The 16,548-nt window shown below is 42.0% G+C and overlaps 1 protein-coding gene across 3 annotated transcripts in view; it reads right to left on the bottom strand.

Annotated features, from left to right (window-relative positions):
- nrg1 (neuregulin 1) overlaps positions 1-12,055 on the bottom strand; it is a 191,253-nt gene extending 179,198 nt beyond the window's left edge. For all 3 annotated transcript variants that reach the window (XM_078534464.1, XM_078534387.1, XM_078534547.1), the window contains exon 1: positions 11,301-12,055. In XM_078534464.1, coding sequence (XP_078390590.1) covers positions 11,301-11,388 — 88 coding nt within the window. In that variant the 5' untranslated portion in view covers positions 11,389-12,055. The remainder of the gene's footprint in view (positions 1-11,300) is intronic.
- Between the last annotated feature and the right edge of the window lie 4,493 nt (positions 12,056-16,548).

Below are 16,548 nucleotides of genomic sequence, written 5' to 3'. Positions count from 1 at the left end.
GCAGAACGATAGATTAGGTTTGAATTTAGCGGTTTCTCTACAATCCAGGCCTATTAGCTGGGAATTGAAAAACTAAGGCACTACAGCGCTACCACTGGTAGGAGGGTATAACGGAACGTGACAAATTAGCATGGACAATTTCCAAGATAAATAATGGGGACTTGGGAATTTCCAACGGGAAAGATTAACAAATGAAATGTCTCTAACATGTTACAGATGCTAAGAGCAGAGCAAATGATACATTTCTTGAGATGGAATTGGCTTGTGTTGCAAGAAATAACACAAGTTTAAGCTCCAGTTCCAGACTAACAAAATGACATAGGTGACCTCGTGAGAAAACCTGTTTTATATACCATACGCTTTTTAATTTCTATATTTTGGACACGACGCAATCAAAAGTGGCCCACCTCAAAAAAAAAATACCCTTGACTGCCCGCCTCAGACTGTATATGTCCAGCCGACTGCATTTCACACGTCAGCTCACCTCATCGCCCTTTATAACCATACTTTGATGCCTTGAATTTTGTCTCCAACCAGTGCCCTATTTCACACGTACCTCACCTTTCCAAAAGGTGCACCCGGAGATTACACAGACTGTGCTGCTGCCTCACTGCCCTTCACTGCCCCTAGAGAGGGCCTGTGTTGAATAAAGATGCAGCCAAGCGGAGTGCAATTTTCTTATCTTTCAATCATCACAGTTGTTGCTCGTGGGCTGTCAGGATAGTCTTCAGACCTTTGAGGAATATCTGATTTTCAATCATAGCGCAGTTCCCTCTGAAAATCCCACTGATATTCTCCTGGGCAACATGACTATGATGGATGAAGTAATGACACAATGGTTAAAATGCGAAAGATAGAAAAGCAGGTTAGCCAGATGAAGCCAATGCTGCAAGTTTCCTCATTCGTTGCTATTTTAAATGGACTGTCCAGCTGTGGAAGTGCTTATGCGCAGAGCATCACATCTGGAAACAAACTCAAATTGAAGAGGTGGCTCCGTGATCTATGCTTTTCTGTCCATATGTCTTAAATGCTGGGAAGTCACGGATTCATGCTCTGGATTTGCCTCTGGAGAGCAACCTTTCTCCAACTGGGTTGTCCCAGATCTGGGAATCACTGCGGCATTTCCTGTGGCTGTCGCCTCTTGTGCTGCCCCCCAACTTTCATGGGGCTGTGACATGTTGGTATTTTCACACGTTGTTGTCCAGCATGTATAACACTGAGGCTCGCGTTAATTGTGGGAGGGGGGTGGGGGGAGATGGGGGAGAGAAAAGAAACAATCCAACGTTGACCCAAAGGACTCATTTCCGCCTCCAGGCCCAACCTCCTCACCAACATTGGCCTTAAAGTCTTGACTTTTAGCGTCTCAGCCTAGACATTCAGGATCATAGTATTCAAGAAGACTTGCATTTATGTAATGCCTTTCATGGCCACAAGACATTCCAAAGTGCTTTCCAGTCAACTAAGTACTTTTGAAGTGTAATCACTGTTGCAATGTAGGAAACTTGGCAGCCAAATTACATACAGCAAGATCCCACAAAAAAATGTAATAATGACCAGGCAACATGTTTATGATCATTAATTGAGGGATAAACCTTGGCCAGGACACGGGGGATAACTCCCCCGATCTTCTTCAAAATAGTGCTGTGGGCCCGAGAAGGCAGAAGGGGGCGTCAATTTAATACCTCATCCAAAAGGAGGTGTTGCGCTCCCTCAGTACTGCACTTGGAGTGTCAGCCTTGATTTTTATGCTCAACTCCTGGAGTGGGACTTGACCCCTCAACATCCTGACTCAGGCAAGGGTATTGCCAACTGAACTACAGACAGCCGTACCTGAAGGCCACAGATGGGGTCTTTCCAGCAGAGGCTACAGTAGAAATAATCAAGGAGGAACTGTGACTAATTTCCCTCCCTAGCCTGGGGTAGAGAAGCCAGTTGTAGTGGCCCAGTTGCAGAAACAAGCTGACTGAGCATGCGAGCTTAATTCGAAAGTAAACTGTACTTGCAAAGCAGCTTATATAATAGCTTTTCAGACAGATTACACATTTTATTTTATTTACAGAGTCTATTCTGTTTCTGTCACACAGGGAAGTCGATAATTAGTATTTGTTTTACATCAAGTCTTTTACATAAGAATTAGAACAGCTTAGCCAGATTAGGTCTTGCAATACGAGGGGAATTTCTGAAACGCACTGAAAACAACTAGTGACAAGATTTAAAATCTTGGGATACTAATCTGCTATGGACATGTTTGTGGTATTACATCAAACATAAACCCTGTTCTCTCGCCAGATTCCATCCAACTGCCCACTATTCATGGGCAATACCGGTCAGTTCAATACCTCGTCGACCTACTTGAGTCTGAGCTGGACTGAGCTTATGAACCCTATATCCTTTCCAGCGCCAAGACCACCTCCGTCCACCTCCATAACATCATCTGTCTTCACCCCTGAATCAATCTCTTCTTCTAAAATCCTCATCCATGCTTTTGTCACCTCCAAACTTGACTATTACAAAGCTTTTTATTGGCCAGCTTCCACTTTCCACTTTCCATAAATTGAGTTCATCCAAAAACTCTGTCACTAATATCCTAACTCGCACCAAGTCCCATTTGTCCATCACCTCCGTCCTTGCTGAGCTACAGAGGCTCCCAGTCCACCAACACCTCGATTTTAAAAGGTCTCACGCTCATGATCAAATTCCTCCATGGCCTCACTCCTCCCTATCTTTGCAACCTCCTCCAGTCCAACAGCCTTCCAGGAATTCCACATTCCTTTAGCTCTGGCCTCTTACGTATTTCCCACTTCACCTCACCTGCCACAGAGAACAGGAAGATCTCCACTTTGATCCCCAGCCTGGTAAATGTGCTGGCAAATCTCACCTGGGGTGGAGGGTTGTGGGGGGGGGGGGGGCTGCAGCAATGTGTGTATGCAGACCTGGTACCTGGTGTGAGGGACAGGAAAAAAATCAGCTGGGGTTTCCGTTCTTAATCACGGAGCGCTGATCCCTGTTGGAAGCTGTGTGTGGACAGCAGGTGAGCACACCACCACCAGGCTTGGCTCCAAAACCCTCCTCACTACAGCCAAATAATGCTCAGTGTCTCAACTGACACAAAGAATGGTCAGTTAGGTACTGGATGTACTGGAGGGCTGCTGTCACCTATAACTGTATCTGCAGTGGAGATATAAGGTCGCATAAGTATTCAGAATATGGAACTCGCTACCACAGGGCATGGCTGAGGCAAACAGCTTAAATGCTTTCGAAAGGAAGCTAGACAAATACATTAAAAAAAGAGAATAAAAAGATAGGCTGAAAGCTGAAAGAGAGGGAGGAAACTCGTGTGGCGCACAAATTCCAGCACAGAGAAGTTGGGCTGAATGGCCTATTTCTACGCCAAGTATCTAGTGCAATTCTATGTAAGTCTGAGAGAGAAGGAAGCCAATGGAGGAGTTTCAGGATAAAGAAAGTTCCCGAAATAACCTTGTCTTCTTACAAAAAGACAACCCTCTGTTGAAGCACAGCCATTTCTGCATAGCAGGGGAAGTCTGCACTTTCAGCATTCATTGTAACTGCTGAAGTTTAAACATTTGCAATGTGCTTTTAACTTAAACATTGCAAAAGACACGCTTGCTGGCAGATGTATCAGTGATGTGTTGAATACATGTCCTTGTCTGTGCCTTTTCTTTAACAAGCTGTAAGTAACTGCATTCGAAATGAGAAAGGGACTCTACGATAAGTTCTGTGAAACGAAACATGGTTTTCTAATTTTGCTGGTCAAAGAAATATCTGCATCAAGTATCTGAGTTTCCCAAACTCAGACAACAACAACTTGCATCGATATAGCGCCTTTAACGTAGTCCCGGAAGGAGGCGATTTCATTCCTGCAGTTCGGGGTGAATCCAAGTCGCGGAGGAGAATGTACTCAGTGTCTCGCAGTCCCTGTGGATTTTGTTTGAGAGGCTTGTTGGCTTGGTAAAGAAAGGTTCAGTTGCAAAAAGATCACGTCCCATTGTACTCTGTAGCATCATGGTGATCGATATGTTGACATTCCAATCGTCACTTTGAAGACTGATTACTGGAAGTTACCTGGCTCTACTTTGGTAGAGATTGACTCAGGTTGTGCCATTTTCACTTCAGACTGCAGCTTATGAAATGAATGAGCAGCAAAGAATCAACAAAACCTTTGCTTTCTTTTAAGGTGATTTGATGGAATGGTGATTTACCCTCTATAAGTAACCCCACTTACAAGGAGGTCAACAACACATTTTGACCTCAGGAAGAAGTGTCTTCATGCCAGTTACACAGTCACACTTGCATTTATATAGCGCCTTTAGGATAGTAAATCACCCTTGGCACCTCACAAATATGTTGCCTGACAGTTAAGCAAATTTTGGTCAGAGGGGTAGGCTCTAAAGATTGCCTTAAGGGAATAGAGAGGCAGAGAGGTTTGTGGAGGGAACTCCAGAGTTTAGAGCTTCTACAGCGATAGACACGGCCTCCTAAGCCTGAGCAATGAACTCAGGAACGTGCAAGAGACCAGGAATCAGGGGTGTGAAAGAAGCCAGAATTGGAGGAACGCAGAGCTCATAGAACAAGATTGAGGCATTACCAGACCAGGAGTCAATGTAGGTCAGAAATTCAGTTTAATCTTTCTTTGATCATGAGGTTGATTAATCACTGACAAGAGAGGTTTGGTGCTCACATCCTGGGCAATAAAGTACTGTCTTAAATTAGGTTCTGTCCCGTAAAATCACTTGGATAAAAAACTGAGAGCGCAAACAAAATATAACTGCATATTATCTGGTTAATAAATAAGAAGTAACTAAAGACATATTTCTACATGAACTTTGTGCATGATAACCAACATTGGAATGACGAATGGTGTTGAAACAACTAAGGATGAAGCTGAAAGAGATTTAGGAAGTCTTAGTAGACTTCAAACATATCCAGGCATACAGCAGTAGTCAATAAAGCTGATAAGATATTGACCTACAATATTCAAAAGGTTGGAATATAAGTCAGAGGAGGAAGTCATGATCAAACTACATGTGCCTCTGGTCAGACTGCACCTCAGTCCTACGTTCAGCTCTGGTTACTGGGACACAAAGGCTGGAAGCAGTGCAGCAAAAAGCGATGAGACTGATCCCCAGTTTCTGAGTTATGGGGAAAGTTGGGCAAGTTGTGGGCTTTTAAAGCTGGGCAAGAATGCATTTGAGAGGAGATCTTATTGAGGGATATAATTTAGAAAAGGAACTGGAAAAGCTAAATCCAGAATATTATTTTAGAGTGAGTTACTTGAAAGGGGACATCGGTTCAAACTAGTAAAGAACAAATTTGAGAGGCGATCTTAATGAGGGATATAATTTAGAAAAGGAAATGGAAAAGCTAAATCCAGAATATTATTTTAGAGTGAGTTACATGAAAGGGGACATGGGTTCAAACTAGCAAAGAACAAATTTAAGACTGATATCATCACACCAGGAGTCATCAATGCATGGAATAATTTCTCAGAATAGTAGAGACAAAAGTCCTGTAATCCCTTAAGAAACCATTGGATCCTTCAAAGGAATTGAGTTCTCCTGGAAGGATATATCAAGGTGCATTGAACGGCCATTGGGAACCATAATTATCTTGTCATTTTATGAACTGCAAATGCAGAATACAAAAGAATGTAAACCGCAATGAAATAGACGGCGTGCTACTAAACACCTAAAGCATCGCATGACTTGCACAGATGAAGTTCGCTATTAGTGTTTCAACATGTCTATGAGCAGTTACATACGTACTGCAGATTATATATGTTCATGGGCAAACAAGGTTCTGTTGCTACCAACAGTCTTATCGCCAATTACCATTTTGAACGATCAGCCCACCCATTACAGCATGGCAGAAAAATGTGATAATGCTTTGAGTTAAAGGGGTATGCACAAATACTTAATCCGGATGCGGCTGCACTTTGGGGTAAAGCATTAACCCGTTATCATTGTGATTGTCAATTCTGCTGTTACAACTACCCCAGGAAGTATTCTGGAATCATTTTAGATATAGCTCAGGGATTATTAATACAGAACTGGAGAAAGCTTTATCCTCTTCAGGCTAATGTGGCTTTGTCACGTCGTGAGATGTGATGAGTGAAATGTTAAGTGTCACAGTATTATCATTTGTTTCACCAGCTGTTAATGTTATACGCTGTAACCTCTCCAGTTCAGAAACACCAGTTGTCTGGAAGTTTATTGAGCAAAGTGATAATGACCCGCAGTGTCGTTGGCATCATTTTAGTCCAGTACTTTGGGAGCGAAAACATGGCAGATACAGTATTTAGATAAGTGAAACAATTTTTTATTATTGCTTTATAAATGTTTTGTCACTGTTTTAAGTGTCAGGTAAATATTTATTTCTATGCTAGCTGTTTCCCAGTTCAGACACTTGTGGTTAGGACATTGTGAAGCCATTCTATAATCCAGAAAATTCCAAAATCCAGAAATGACTTGGTTGCAGGGATTCCAGAGAGGAGAGGTTACAGTGTATAACATTAACAATTAGGTGGTATCTGCTAAGGTTTGAAGTGTATTTATGATGAAAATAAAGCAAGCTTGAGATTCCAGTTATGGTACTTGAAAAAGCACTTGTTTAGAGTTCTTATAGGCTGCTGGTGTCTGTGGGCCAGAGACCTGACTGAGGGAGAAGAGGACCTACAGACTTGCTCCCTCCATTTAGCTTGTACGTTCACCAGCACACATTCCCCAACTGAAACGTCACATAGGTCTACAAACCGGGGTGTTTATCTTATGGACAATGGTAGAATTATGCATCTGTGTTCTAGGGTAAAAGCAGCTTGTGCCAAAGAGCCTGGCCGCCTCAAATACTCCCATAACGAGTTTATCTGGTCATTATCTCATTGTTGTTGTGGGATCTTGCTGTACGCAGATTGGCTAACAGGGTTCCTACATTACAACACTCCTCCTCCTTCTTCAGGTACCATACCCTTAGAGGGTGTTGGCGATCATGGATTTCCATTGGATTGGTCCATGATTGTGCTTGGCAAAGTACTGCAGTGCTGTCCTCTGCAGTACGGCTGACCAGGAAACTCTCCCGCTGTCCAACAGTGACTACACGTCAAAAATACTTCATTAGCTGTAAAGTGGCTTGGGATGTCCTTGGGTCATGAAATGTGCTGTATAAATGCAAGTCTTTCCTTTGTCCTAATGATTAGACTGTGGCAATATTCTGCTTTGCATCCAATGAAGAATTTAGGAGGAATTTATTTCCACGGTCAGTGGTGAGAATGTGGCATTCACTGTCAAAGGGAGCAGCTGAAGCAGAGAGCAATGCATTTAAGAGGATGGTTGATGCATCTGTGAAGGAAAGGGGAATGGAAGGATATGGCTGAGAGGCAAAAGGTAACTAGAGTGGAAGGAAGCTTGAATGGAGTTTAAACACTGGCATAGACCAAATGCACTGAATGACTTGATTCTGTGATTTACATTCTATATAATTCTAGATTGAGGTGTCCAAGATGCACTTTCCTGAGTTGCGTTGTTGTGTGTCCCACAGAAATGGAAGTAGCACCGATAAAGTTTAAATTCGCATTCTCCATAAATGTGTTGAAATGACCAGATTTTGATGCTCGCGTTTTAGTATTTATTCACCAATAAGGCAAGAGCAATCAAGTTTCAAATCTCCGGGAAACCCAATTGGCATAAAAGTGAATGAGAAATGCGAACACACGTAGGGTTGTTCCCTGGGCCAGATTACAGGGCTCAGGATCTGCAAGTTAGACATTACATTAGTCGAACATTATGTTATAACTGACAGGAAGAATAGGTTTTACTTTTTAAAAAGAAGTCTGCAAGACGAAGAAACAAAAATGAGGTACATTGAAACTATAGATTGGCAGATTGTTGTCAAGTGTCGCAGAAATGTGTCTGCCTCCTTACAGCTACTGAAAAACCAACAATTCTTCACTTTAACCGAGGATGGGTTTGTGGTAACAGCAGGAATGGCGCAATGAGAACACATCCTCAATAACTTGCGAAGCAAACCTCCTTGGAGCAGCAAGTTACTTAGGAATCTCAGCAATTTTAAATTTGGTCTTTCACAGTCAGGTACTATTAGAATGACACCTCTTCGGGAGGCTGCTAAATAATTTTGTAGGAAATAATTATCGGTGACATTTATCTTAACATAGTGACTACGTGGGAACGGTTCTGCCCCGTAAAACATCGAGAATCCATTTTGAAGTTCATTGTTCACGATCGCCACACATTTAGCTTTTTAAGTTTTGTACATTTTTGATTGTGGGTCTTGCTGCTCCCTCTCTGCCAATCCCACTAACCCCGAGCTTGCCATGCACGTTCTTCCCAGCCTCAGAACCAGAAATTAACACAACTTGAAATTTGAAAAGGCTTGTAATATTGACAATTGCTAGAATAATCAAACCTACTAAAATTAAACGAATAATGTAACGAATGTCGTTATTTGCTAAAATGACCTTATTTTAAAAAAAAGATGAACTTACAATGGTGTATTTTCTTGCTAAGAAAGTTGAAAATTTCAAAATGGTCTCCATGGTATTTATTTGCATTCAACAGAGTTGTGCCCCTTACTTGTTCAGACTGATTTTAGAGGGGTTAAAGAGATTACTGACTCAGCAGAACAATCTAAACCCATAGTAACTAGAAAGTCATTTAATTATACAATCACCTTTAACAGACACAAACTGCCCACATAACAGCCAGGGTTGTGTTACAGCTTTCCAATAGCATTGAAACACAGCACAACCATGGTTTTTAACCATCTGCGAGTTATTTTATATTAACATTACTCTAATACATGAGGAGACACACAAACATGTAATTATTTTTCACTGACAGCCTGGGAGCTAAAGAGACAATCTTCCGAACATCCGCATTTCTGATGTCACAAACGCAACTTTGTATGAAAGCTATTCATTTGAAAGGGTAGACGTTTCAATCAGTGGCCATAGGTACACATATTTAACATGCACATACCACATCACCATGTGCACAATTTTATTTTTATATTGAACAATTAACATTGACATAATGTGCACAGACTTACAATACAAGTGTTTTACACAGTTATATATGAAGGTCACTGATTGAGGTTCCTATCATTGTATTATTAATTAATTCTTACTACCAAGGTATTCACTAGAACAGCTAGTCACTGAGTGTGGGATGGTTAATTTCTTCCACTTGTAAGTCTTGGCATATACAACTTACAAATGTTTTGCTCATGTGCTTCCTGCCTCCCCTTCTGGCAATTTTAAACCAAGGTCCCATCTGCCCTCTTGGGTCGGATGTAAAAAGATCTCATAAGCCTGTTTCTAAGAAAAACTGCAGAGTTCTTCCTGGTGTCCTGGCCAATAATTATCATTCAACCAAAACGGATTACCTGATCAGTATCACAATGCCTTTGCTACATGCAAAGTGGCTGGTGCATTGCCTACATTGCAATAGTCACTGCACATCAAAAATGCTCTAAAGTGGCTGTAACCTGCTTTAGGACATTGTAAGGTAATGAAAGGCACTACACAAATACAAGTCCTCTCCTTTAACATAACCTATGGCTAAAAAAAAAGAACATTTAATTAAACTGATAATCCCACAGTCCTCGTCAGTGCTAATTTGCAGCAGCAATGCTGGGGGAATAAACAATTGGTCCAGTGTGTCAGCACAGTCCGTGGGATTATTTTAGGCGCAACTCAGGGGTCACTAATACGGAACTGGAGAGGAACTTGTCCTCCTCAAACTAATGCAGCTTTCAACACATCCCACGAACCCATTTAACAGAAATCAGAAAATTTTCAGCAGCTCAAACACTTGATAATTTCTCAGGCCCCCTACCCCCAGCAATAGTCCACCATGTCAATGTATTAAAGCCATTCCCTCAGCGCCCCAGCCTTAACAGCATTGTGAATCAATGAAAAAGACAAAGAAACCACTATCTACTGATTGTCCATGCTTCCACACATAGGGTTACTGATTTTCTTTCTCCATTTATACAAAGAGGCTTCATAACTAGTTTGAGTTATGGGAGGAGGATATTGGGCCCATTCTGCTTGTGCTAGCTCTTTGAAAGAGCTGGCAAATTAGCCCCATTTCCCCCATTCCATCCCAATACCTCTTGCTACTTTTCTCCCCCTTCAAGTGTATATCCAATTCTTTTTTGAAAGTTACTACTGTGCTGAATCTGCTTCCACCACCCTTCCCAGATCAGAACAACTCGCCAAAGAACTGCTAACCTGAGATCTACAAAAATTGTTTCCACTTCCCGATCGCAGAGCTTTACACCGGTGAAGGAATGCAATTCGACCTACTGAGCCAGCTATAGCAAAGAGCTCTCGATATCCTCAGCCCCTTACATCTGTCCTTTCCTCATTCAGCCCCGTCTGCAGATGCCAACTCTCTGGCTCCTAAGCCCCTCTTGTTTTCTTGTTCTTACCACCAACCCAACCCAAAGAAACACTCTTTTGATGTCTCTCTTGGCTGCCCACACTTACAAACCCATTCTCCAGCAGGCCAGCACCAATAATGTCGAAAGATGAGCCGCCTTGCCAAACTGAAGTGGACTGTCAACGATTCTACAATCCCATGTTACCACCCCAACATATCACCGGGGTATGGCAAGAAATACCTGATGAAGATCTTGCCTCATATTTTGGCCAGGGCCGAGGGAAAAATGGTCAAGTTTAACAGCTGCAGCCCAGTCTTCTCCTGGTAGGGCAACATGGTGGGTGGGGGGTGGTATTTTACCAGGGCAGAGATAGATTGCAGGAGCAGTTTGGGGGGGGTGGGGGTTTGAGGTGGGGAGTCAGGGTCCAGCAGAGGGAGCCCTCGCAACGTCTAAAGGCAGCTGAGAGGGCGCCGGGAGCTGCAGTTTCTGGGCTCCAGGTACAAGTGCTCACCGCCGGCTCGGCTCAGGACACGAGTCCCTGGCACCAGGACAGTAGCAGCTTAACCACCAGGACGGGTTCAAACCGCACGGCCCCATACCGACCCGCCCCCCAGACCCTCTTCACAGCATCACTGAGGACTATCAGAGATATAAAATGACAAATAATACTTGAAATATAAAGTCCCTTTGGCGAGGAACTGTCCTGGTGAAATAACTCCGTGGCTTAAAGAAATGAAAATCAGCTTTAGGAAAAAAGTTGGAGAGGGTCTACTCACTTAAAGACACCTCTAGGGGGGGGTGAAACTTTCTCAATGACAGCCCAGGATTTAGTTGAGAAAAGTTTGCCAAAGTTCTCGCTTCTTTTAATAAACTTTTTTTTTTACCTGTGGTAGTTTCTTCTTTGATCCTGTCTCCTTTTCGGCCTTTTTTTCCTCTGCCTTTTCCTTTGCCCTTCTGTTTCTTTCCGTGCATTTCTTCCCGGGGATTAATTTTTTTTTGTTGTTGTTGTTTTGTGTGTGTGTGTGTGTAAAAAATAAAGTTATATCGGAGTGAGAATAATCCCTCAAAAAAGAAGATTAATGCAAGGTGGGTGTAAAGGCTGGAGCCGGGTTCGATGCCTTGCTGTGCTGTGCTGTCCTGGGCTGCTTTCCCGAGCTGAAATTGTCCTTGACTATCCCGCTCTCCTCTGTAACTTCACTCGAACAGCCGAACGGACTGAATGAAGTTGTTTCACTAGCAAGTCTTGCTGTTTAAAGCAGAGACTCATCCGCCCACACAAGATTTGCCCCACCCTGTGACACTCAGTGCTGACACTTGGGGCTAATGTTCGTTCTAATAAATCTTATAGGGGGTGTGGGAGAGGGTTCGGATAAGGGAGGATGCGCCTGTTTTAAGATGTCCCATTAAGTTTCTCTCCCCCCCCACCCCAAAAAAAAAGTGTACAGTCACCCGTCTATACTCGCCCCTTTGATTGTAATGAAGACTCACCTTAATATGTACCTTCTAACAGCTAGCTAGGACTGGAGTTCAGACAGTTACACTCACTCAACCTCATGCTGCTGAAATGGGCGACCCTTTTTCCCCCGAAACTGGGGGAAAAGACAGAAAGAGAAAGACGGATTTTGAATTTTTTTTTAAAAAGAGTATCTCAGCTTTCCTCTCTCCCCCTCCACCTCCACCCCAACCCCGAGCCCTGTGTGCAACTGGGCGACTGACTGAGTTAGTGGTCAGACTGAAACCAGCGCTTGCAACTTAAATCCCTTTCGGATGAACTCTGTGTTACAACATGCAACTCAAAGGGACTGCCTGCAACTGTGCTCAGCTTCGTTTGAAACGGCCAGAAACTCTTAGGATGTGGGTCTGCCTGTGTCCAGTGCTGCACATTTCAGTGTCAGGCGGAATCCCATTTGCCTGGGACAGGTATCTCTTACTCAGTTTAAGTGGGGACCAGCAAACAAAACACTAAAACAAAATGTCATTAATAATCTATTTCACATAAAATACCCAGCCGGGACTAAATTTTGATCATCTTTCGCGAGTTGCAGAGAGGGTTGAAAATGATCTATTTAACAGGGTTCAAATGTGGAATTTAAATGTTGGGTTCGGTATGCGCATTGGCCACATGAGCACGGACCTGCGGGGGTAAACACCGACTTAGTTGATGATAATCCACCCAAAATAGCCCAATTTCCAACTAAAAAAAAACCCTTAGCATCTGTCATTATACTGACGACATGTGCCATTACATCACCAGTTCCTGCACTAGAAAGCAATTTTAACTTCCAACCCCCAGACTGCAGCCCTTGGTTTAGTTTTTATTGTTGTTATTAGATAGTTTGGCATTGGGAGAAGACAGGAAAGGTAGTGACTCTTGATAAACTCTGCTGCCCACTCACTAGCTCAGATCTCTTCCTGAGCAAAAAAATGCATCATGACATCATGGTCCCATCACATTGAAACTCTTTCGAGTTATCAACAGTCACAGATTGCAACTCTTTCGAGTACAATCACAGTTCTTGGTTTCCGGGAGTGGGACATGAACCCACAACCCTCTGATTCAAAGGCGAGGGTGCTATGAACTGAGCCACAGCTGACACCACCCCATCACATTGAGGGAGGACACTGACCCCACCCCCTATTAAACACACAGTGGAGTTATTTCCAGCACATGCTGATCCTACAAGCTCAGGGATGGGTTCACTGGGTTGTGGACTAGTTGTACATGTCAAATAGCCAGGTTATGAATGAACCACCCAGAAACATTCCTACAGTCCCACCAGTTGATAACTCACTTATAACCTCTCCCTTAATCCATTGTCTGAAGCCCTGGGTTGGCTGAGTGTACATGCCCTTGTTTCTTTCGTTGCCCAGTGCACGCACATCTTATTGTCCACTCTAAGTCCTCGTCATGCTTTCACAGGCGAGAAGGGCGATCCTGCAAGGGAAGCTCCCCAAGGTATCTCCAAATGTCAGCACATAGAAGCAAATGAGTAGGAAGTCATTCACATGTCCTCTTGAAACCCTTACAGAAGGTGCGCACATTTGACACCAGTCTCCCACAGGAGATAGCCAGATATCATTCTGTCAGATGCCCTACTTCCCTTCAATACTTGCGACCTGGGCCAATCCTTTGAGCTGGTTTTAGATGTTCCACCATTGGTTATTTAGCTTTACTTGTGTGCAACCCCAGCACATATATTCCGATGTTCCTATAAAGCAACTTAAGACATTGCCCATAAAGTCAACTGATATCACATGCCCTACAACCAAATTTACTGCGCACTGTCAGTATCTAGCAGTGGCAAATCAGTTATAGTGTGGCAGACTACAAAGTAAAGCTCCCAACAAACTAGCCCAAGCCTGGGCCATTACTACACAGTGTGCTACTCTTCAAGATAACCTGAGAATCAAAGTCATTTAAAAATCAATGTTGGAGAAATAGTTAGAGATAATATTCATCCCAGCAACCTAGATGTAAGCATTGGTGTCATATGTGTAAGACTTATCTACTGCACCATCCATGCTCTTTGGAAGGATCTGGATTGATACTCATTTGTACAACACAAGTTTTCTTAATAAATCGGGTTCAACTTCAGCATTCAACTTCAAATCAAAATTAATCAGCTACTAATGTTTTACAATGCTGAAAATAGAAATCATTAACAATAATAAACCATGTCTTTTTTCATTGGATTAATGAAAGATCTTTGGCAATGTAGAGCAATAAGATTAACATGTGCTTCTGAGTGGAAGGATATAGGTGGACCCCCACAGCTTTTAGTATGGTAATCCCATTAGTTTGGTGGTGCTATTGGGTGGGAGGGGGGAGGGAATTCATCAATCAAAGATAATGTACTTCTCCTCCCTGGAGGGAATAGTGAGTTGTTGAAGACCATTCTCGCACCTCTCTTCAGTGGCTGCTTGCAGTGTTCCACTGGCCGTTACCCACTGCCTTTTTGACATGTTCATTACCACAGTGAAACTAATAAGACCAATAATGTTGTATAACCTGCAAGGACTAAGATGGTACTAATTAACAGTGCTTTCTTGTGACAAAACCGATTAGTGAATGGAGAAAAACATGCAAAGCTTAAAACTATTATACAAACAAAAGGTTGCATGAGTGTACATTAAAACAAAATTTTTCATAAAGAGGTTAAAAAAGGATTACAATCTTTTTACCTACATTTTACCTCTGGGGCACTTGTGTTCTTAAATTCTTTCTTATTTTCCAATTTCTTCCAGTTTTTAAATAATTTAATTTGAATGATGTATTCTTTAATTATCATAAATTATTATACTCTTTAATTACTAAAGACTGGCATTGGATATGTATCTTATCAGCATCAGACTGTTTTGCCTGGTAGTACTAGGAGAATAGTGAAGGTGCCTGCCCCTATAGCTCTTCATGGCCAAATGGTACACCAGGCACACATGGCTACTCTGTTGACCTCACCCCAGCCTGCACTTGTATGATATCAAATTCAGGTAGCTGGTTCCAGTACAGTGGATATTCTGTGAGTCAGACAGTTCCCTTAACCTCTCCTGCTTCTTGTGCGAAGCATGGCTAATTTCTGTCATTGCTGCACTGACACTGCAAATTGTGTTCCTTGTTCAGTTGGCTAATACCAATTCTGAGGTGATGTTCAAGCTTCATTTTTCTGTTGATAACCCTCCTTATTTCATACTGTAATTCCACCTTTATGTCACTGATGGCGCTGTAAGGCTCAATTGAAGGTGTAATTACAGCGTGACAAGTTTACATAGGAAGTATCCATTATGAATGTAGATGTATAAATTAATAATAGAAAAAAGTTGAAAGGAAGTGATTTCAGATGCACCATTTTTAATATATTATTATGAATGGAAAAATACTTCCTTTTCCTCTCCAAAAATGGTTTTCCCCTCTCTACATCTCTCTGCCTCTCTACTTTACTTTTCTCCTTTAAGACACTCCTTCAATCCTACCCTTTGACCAAGCTTTTGATCATCTGACCTAATATCTCCTTATGTGTCTCGGTGACAAATGATGTTTTATAATACTGTTGTAATGCATCTTGGGACTTTTTATTATGTTAAAGACACTATATAAATATAAGTTGTTATTGTTAACATTGTTAACAAGCTTCAAGACCTCAAGTGTACTTTACTACAGTTACAGAAACAGCAGAGAGATACAAGCTATTCAGCTGCTGTCAGACTATCAAAGACCATTAGGCCTGGTAAATACAAATGAGGTGGGCAAACACAATAATCCAGAGCCTGCAAACTGAGCCCGTTACCCACCTACCTTGCTATATTTTACAAGTAAGTCTAAAGCTTAGTGTGAACAAAAATATGGTGCAAACCCTGAGTACCAAATTCTTGTTTTGGTTTTAAGTGAAGATGATGATTTCTGGAAAGAGGTCAATAATGCCAGTGTTATCTGGGGATTTGACACTAGCATGCTAACTATTTGTTGCTCACACTAATGTCCAGATTATAGAATATGCCTGGGTGCACCTTGAGAAACAAAAATTTGAAACCCTTCTGGACCGAATGTTAAGGAAGGTACTTTTGAAAATTCATTTTACTTCTACTTTCTAGAGGTTTTATTTTGGAAAATAAGTTTTCTAAAATGGTAAGAACCATTCAATTTAAGATGTGAAAACTGAACCGTACTTGTAGCAGTTTAGGTTCAGTTATTGAAATAACACCAATGACTCTGAAAAAAATGGTCAATTGTTGCTTCACACTGACTCGTGAGTCAAGAGTGTGTGGACTGTTTGGGGAATAGATATAAGTTTTGGAACCTGATTACATGCAAACTTCAATAAAACAAGTTGAAAGTCACATTTTAAAGACCAGTTCCATGGTAACCGTGATGTAAAGCGGTCATGATGACGTGTATTCTTTTCAAAGAGCTGACCTTTATTCTGTTTGTGTTTATGACTGAAGAAGAGACCTGACTGAAGGAGAAAAGGGATGCATTCCTTCTTTGTGCCTATATGTGCCTATACTTTGGGGACAAAATTTAAAAAAAAAATAAACGATGTGCTTAAATTTCACCTCGAGGATCCAAAAGGGGGCAGTGATCAGTCATAGAAGAGAGGGTTTGGCAGTGCTACAATGTGGAACTATCTACTTCAGTAA

Source organism: Cetorhinus maximus, chromosome 1 (assembly GCF_964194155.1).
Source record: "Cetorhinus maximus chromosome 1, sCetMax3.hap1.1, whole genome shotgun sequence".
Taxonomy (NCBI): domain Eukaryota; kingdom Metazoa; phylum Chordata; class Chondrichthyes; order Lamniformes; family Cetorhinidae; genus Cetorhinus; species Cetorhinus maximus.
This window is presented reverse-complemented; position numbering and strand designations above follow the sequence as displayed.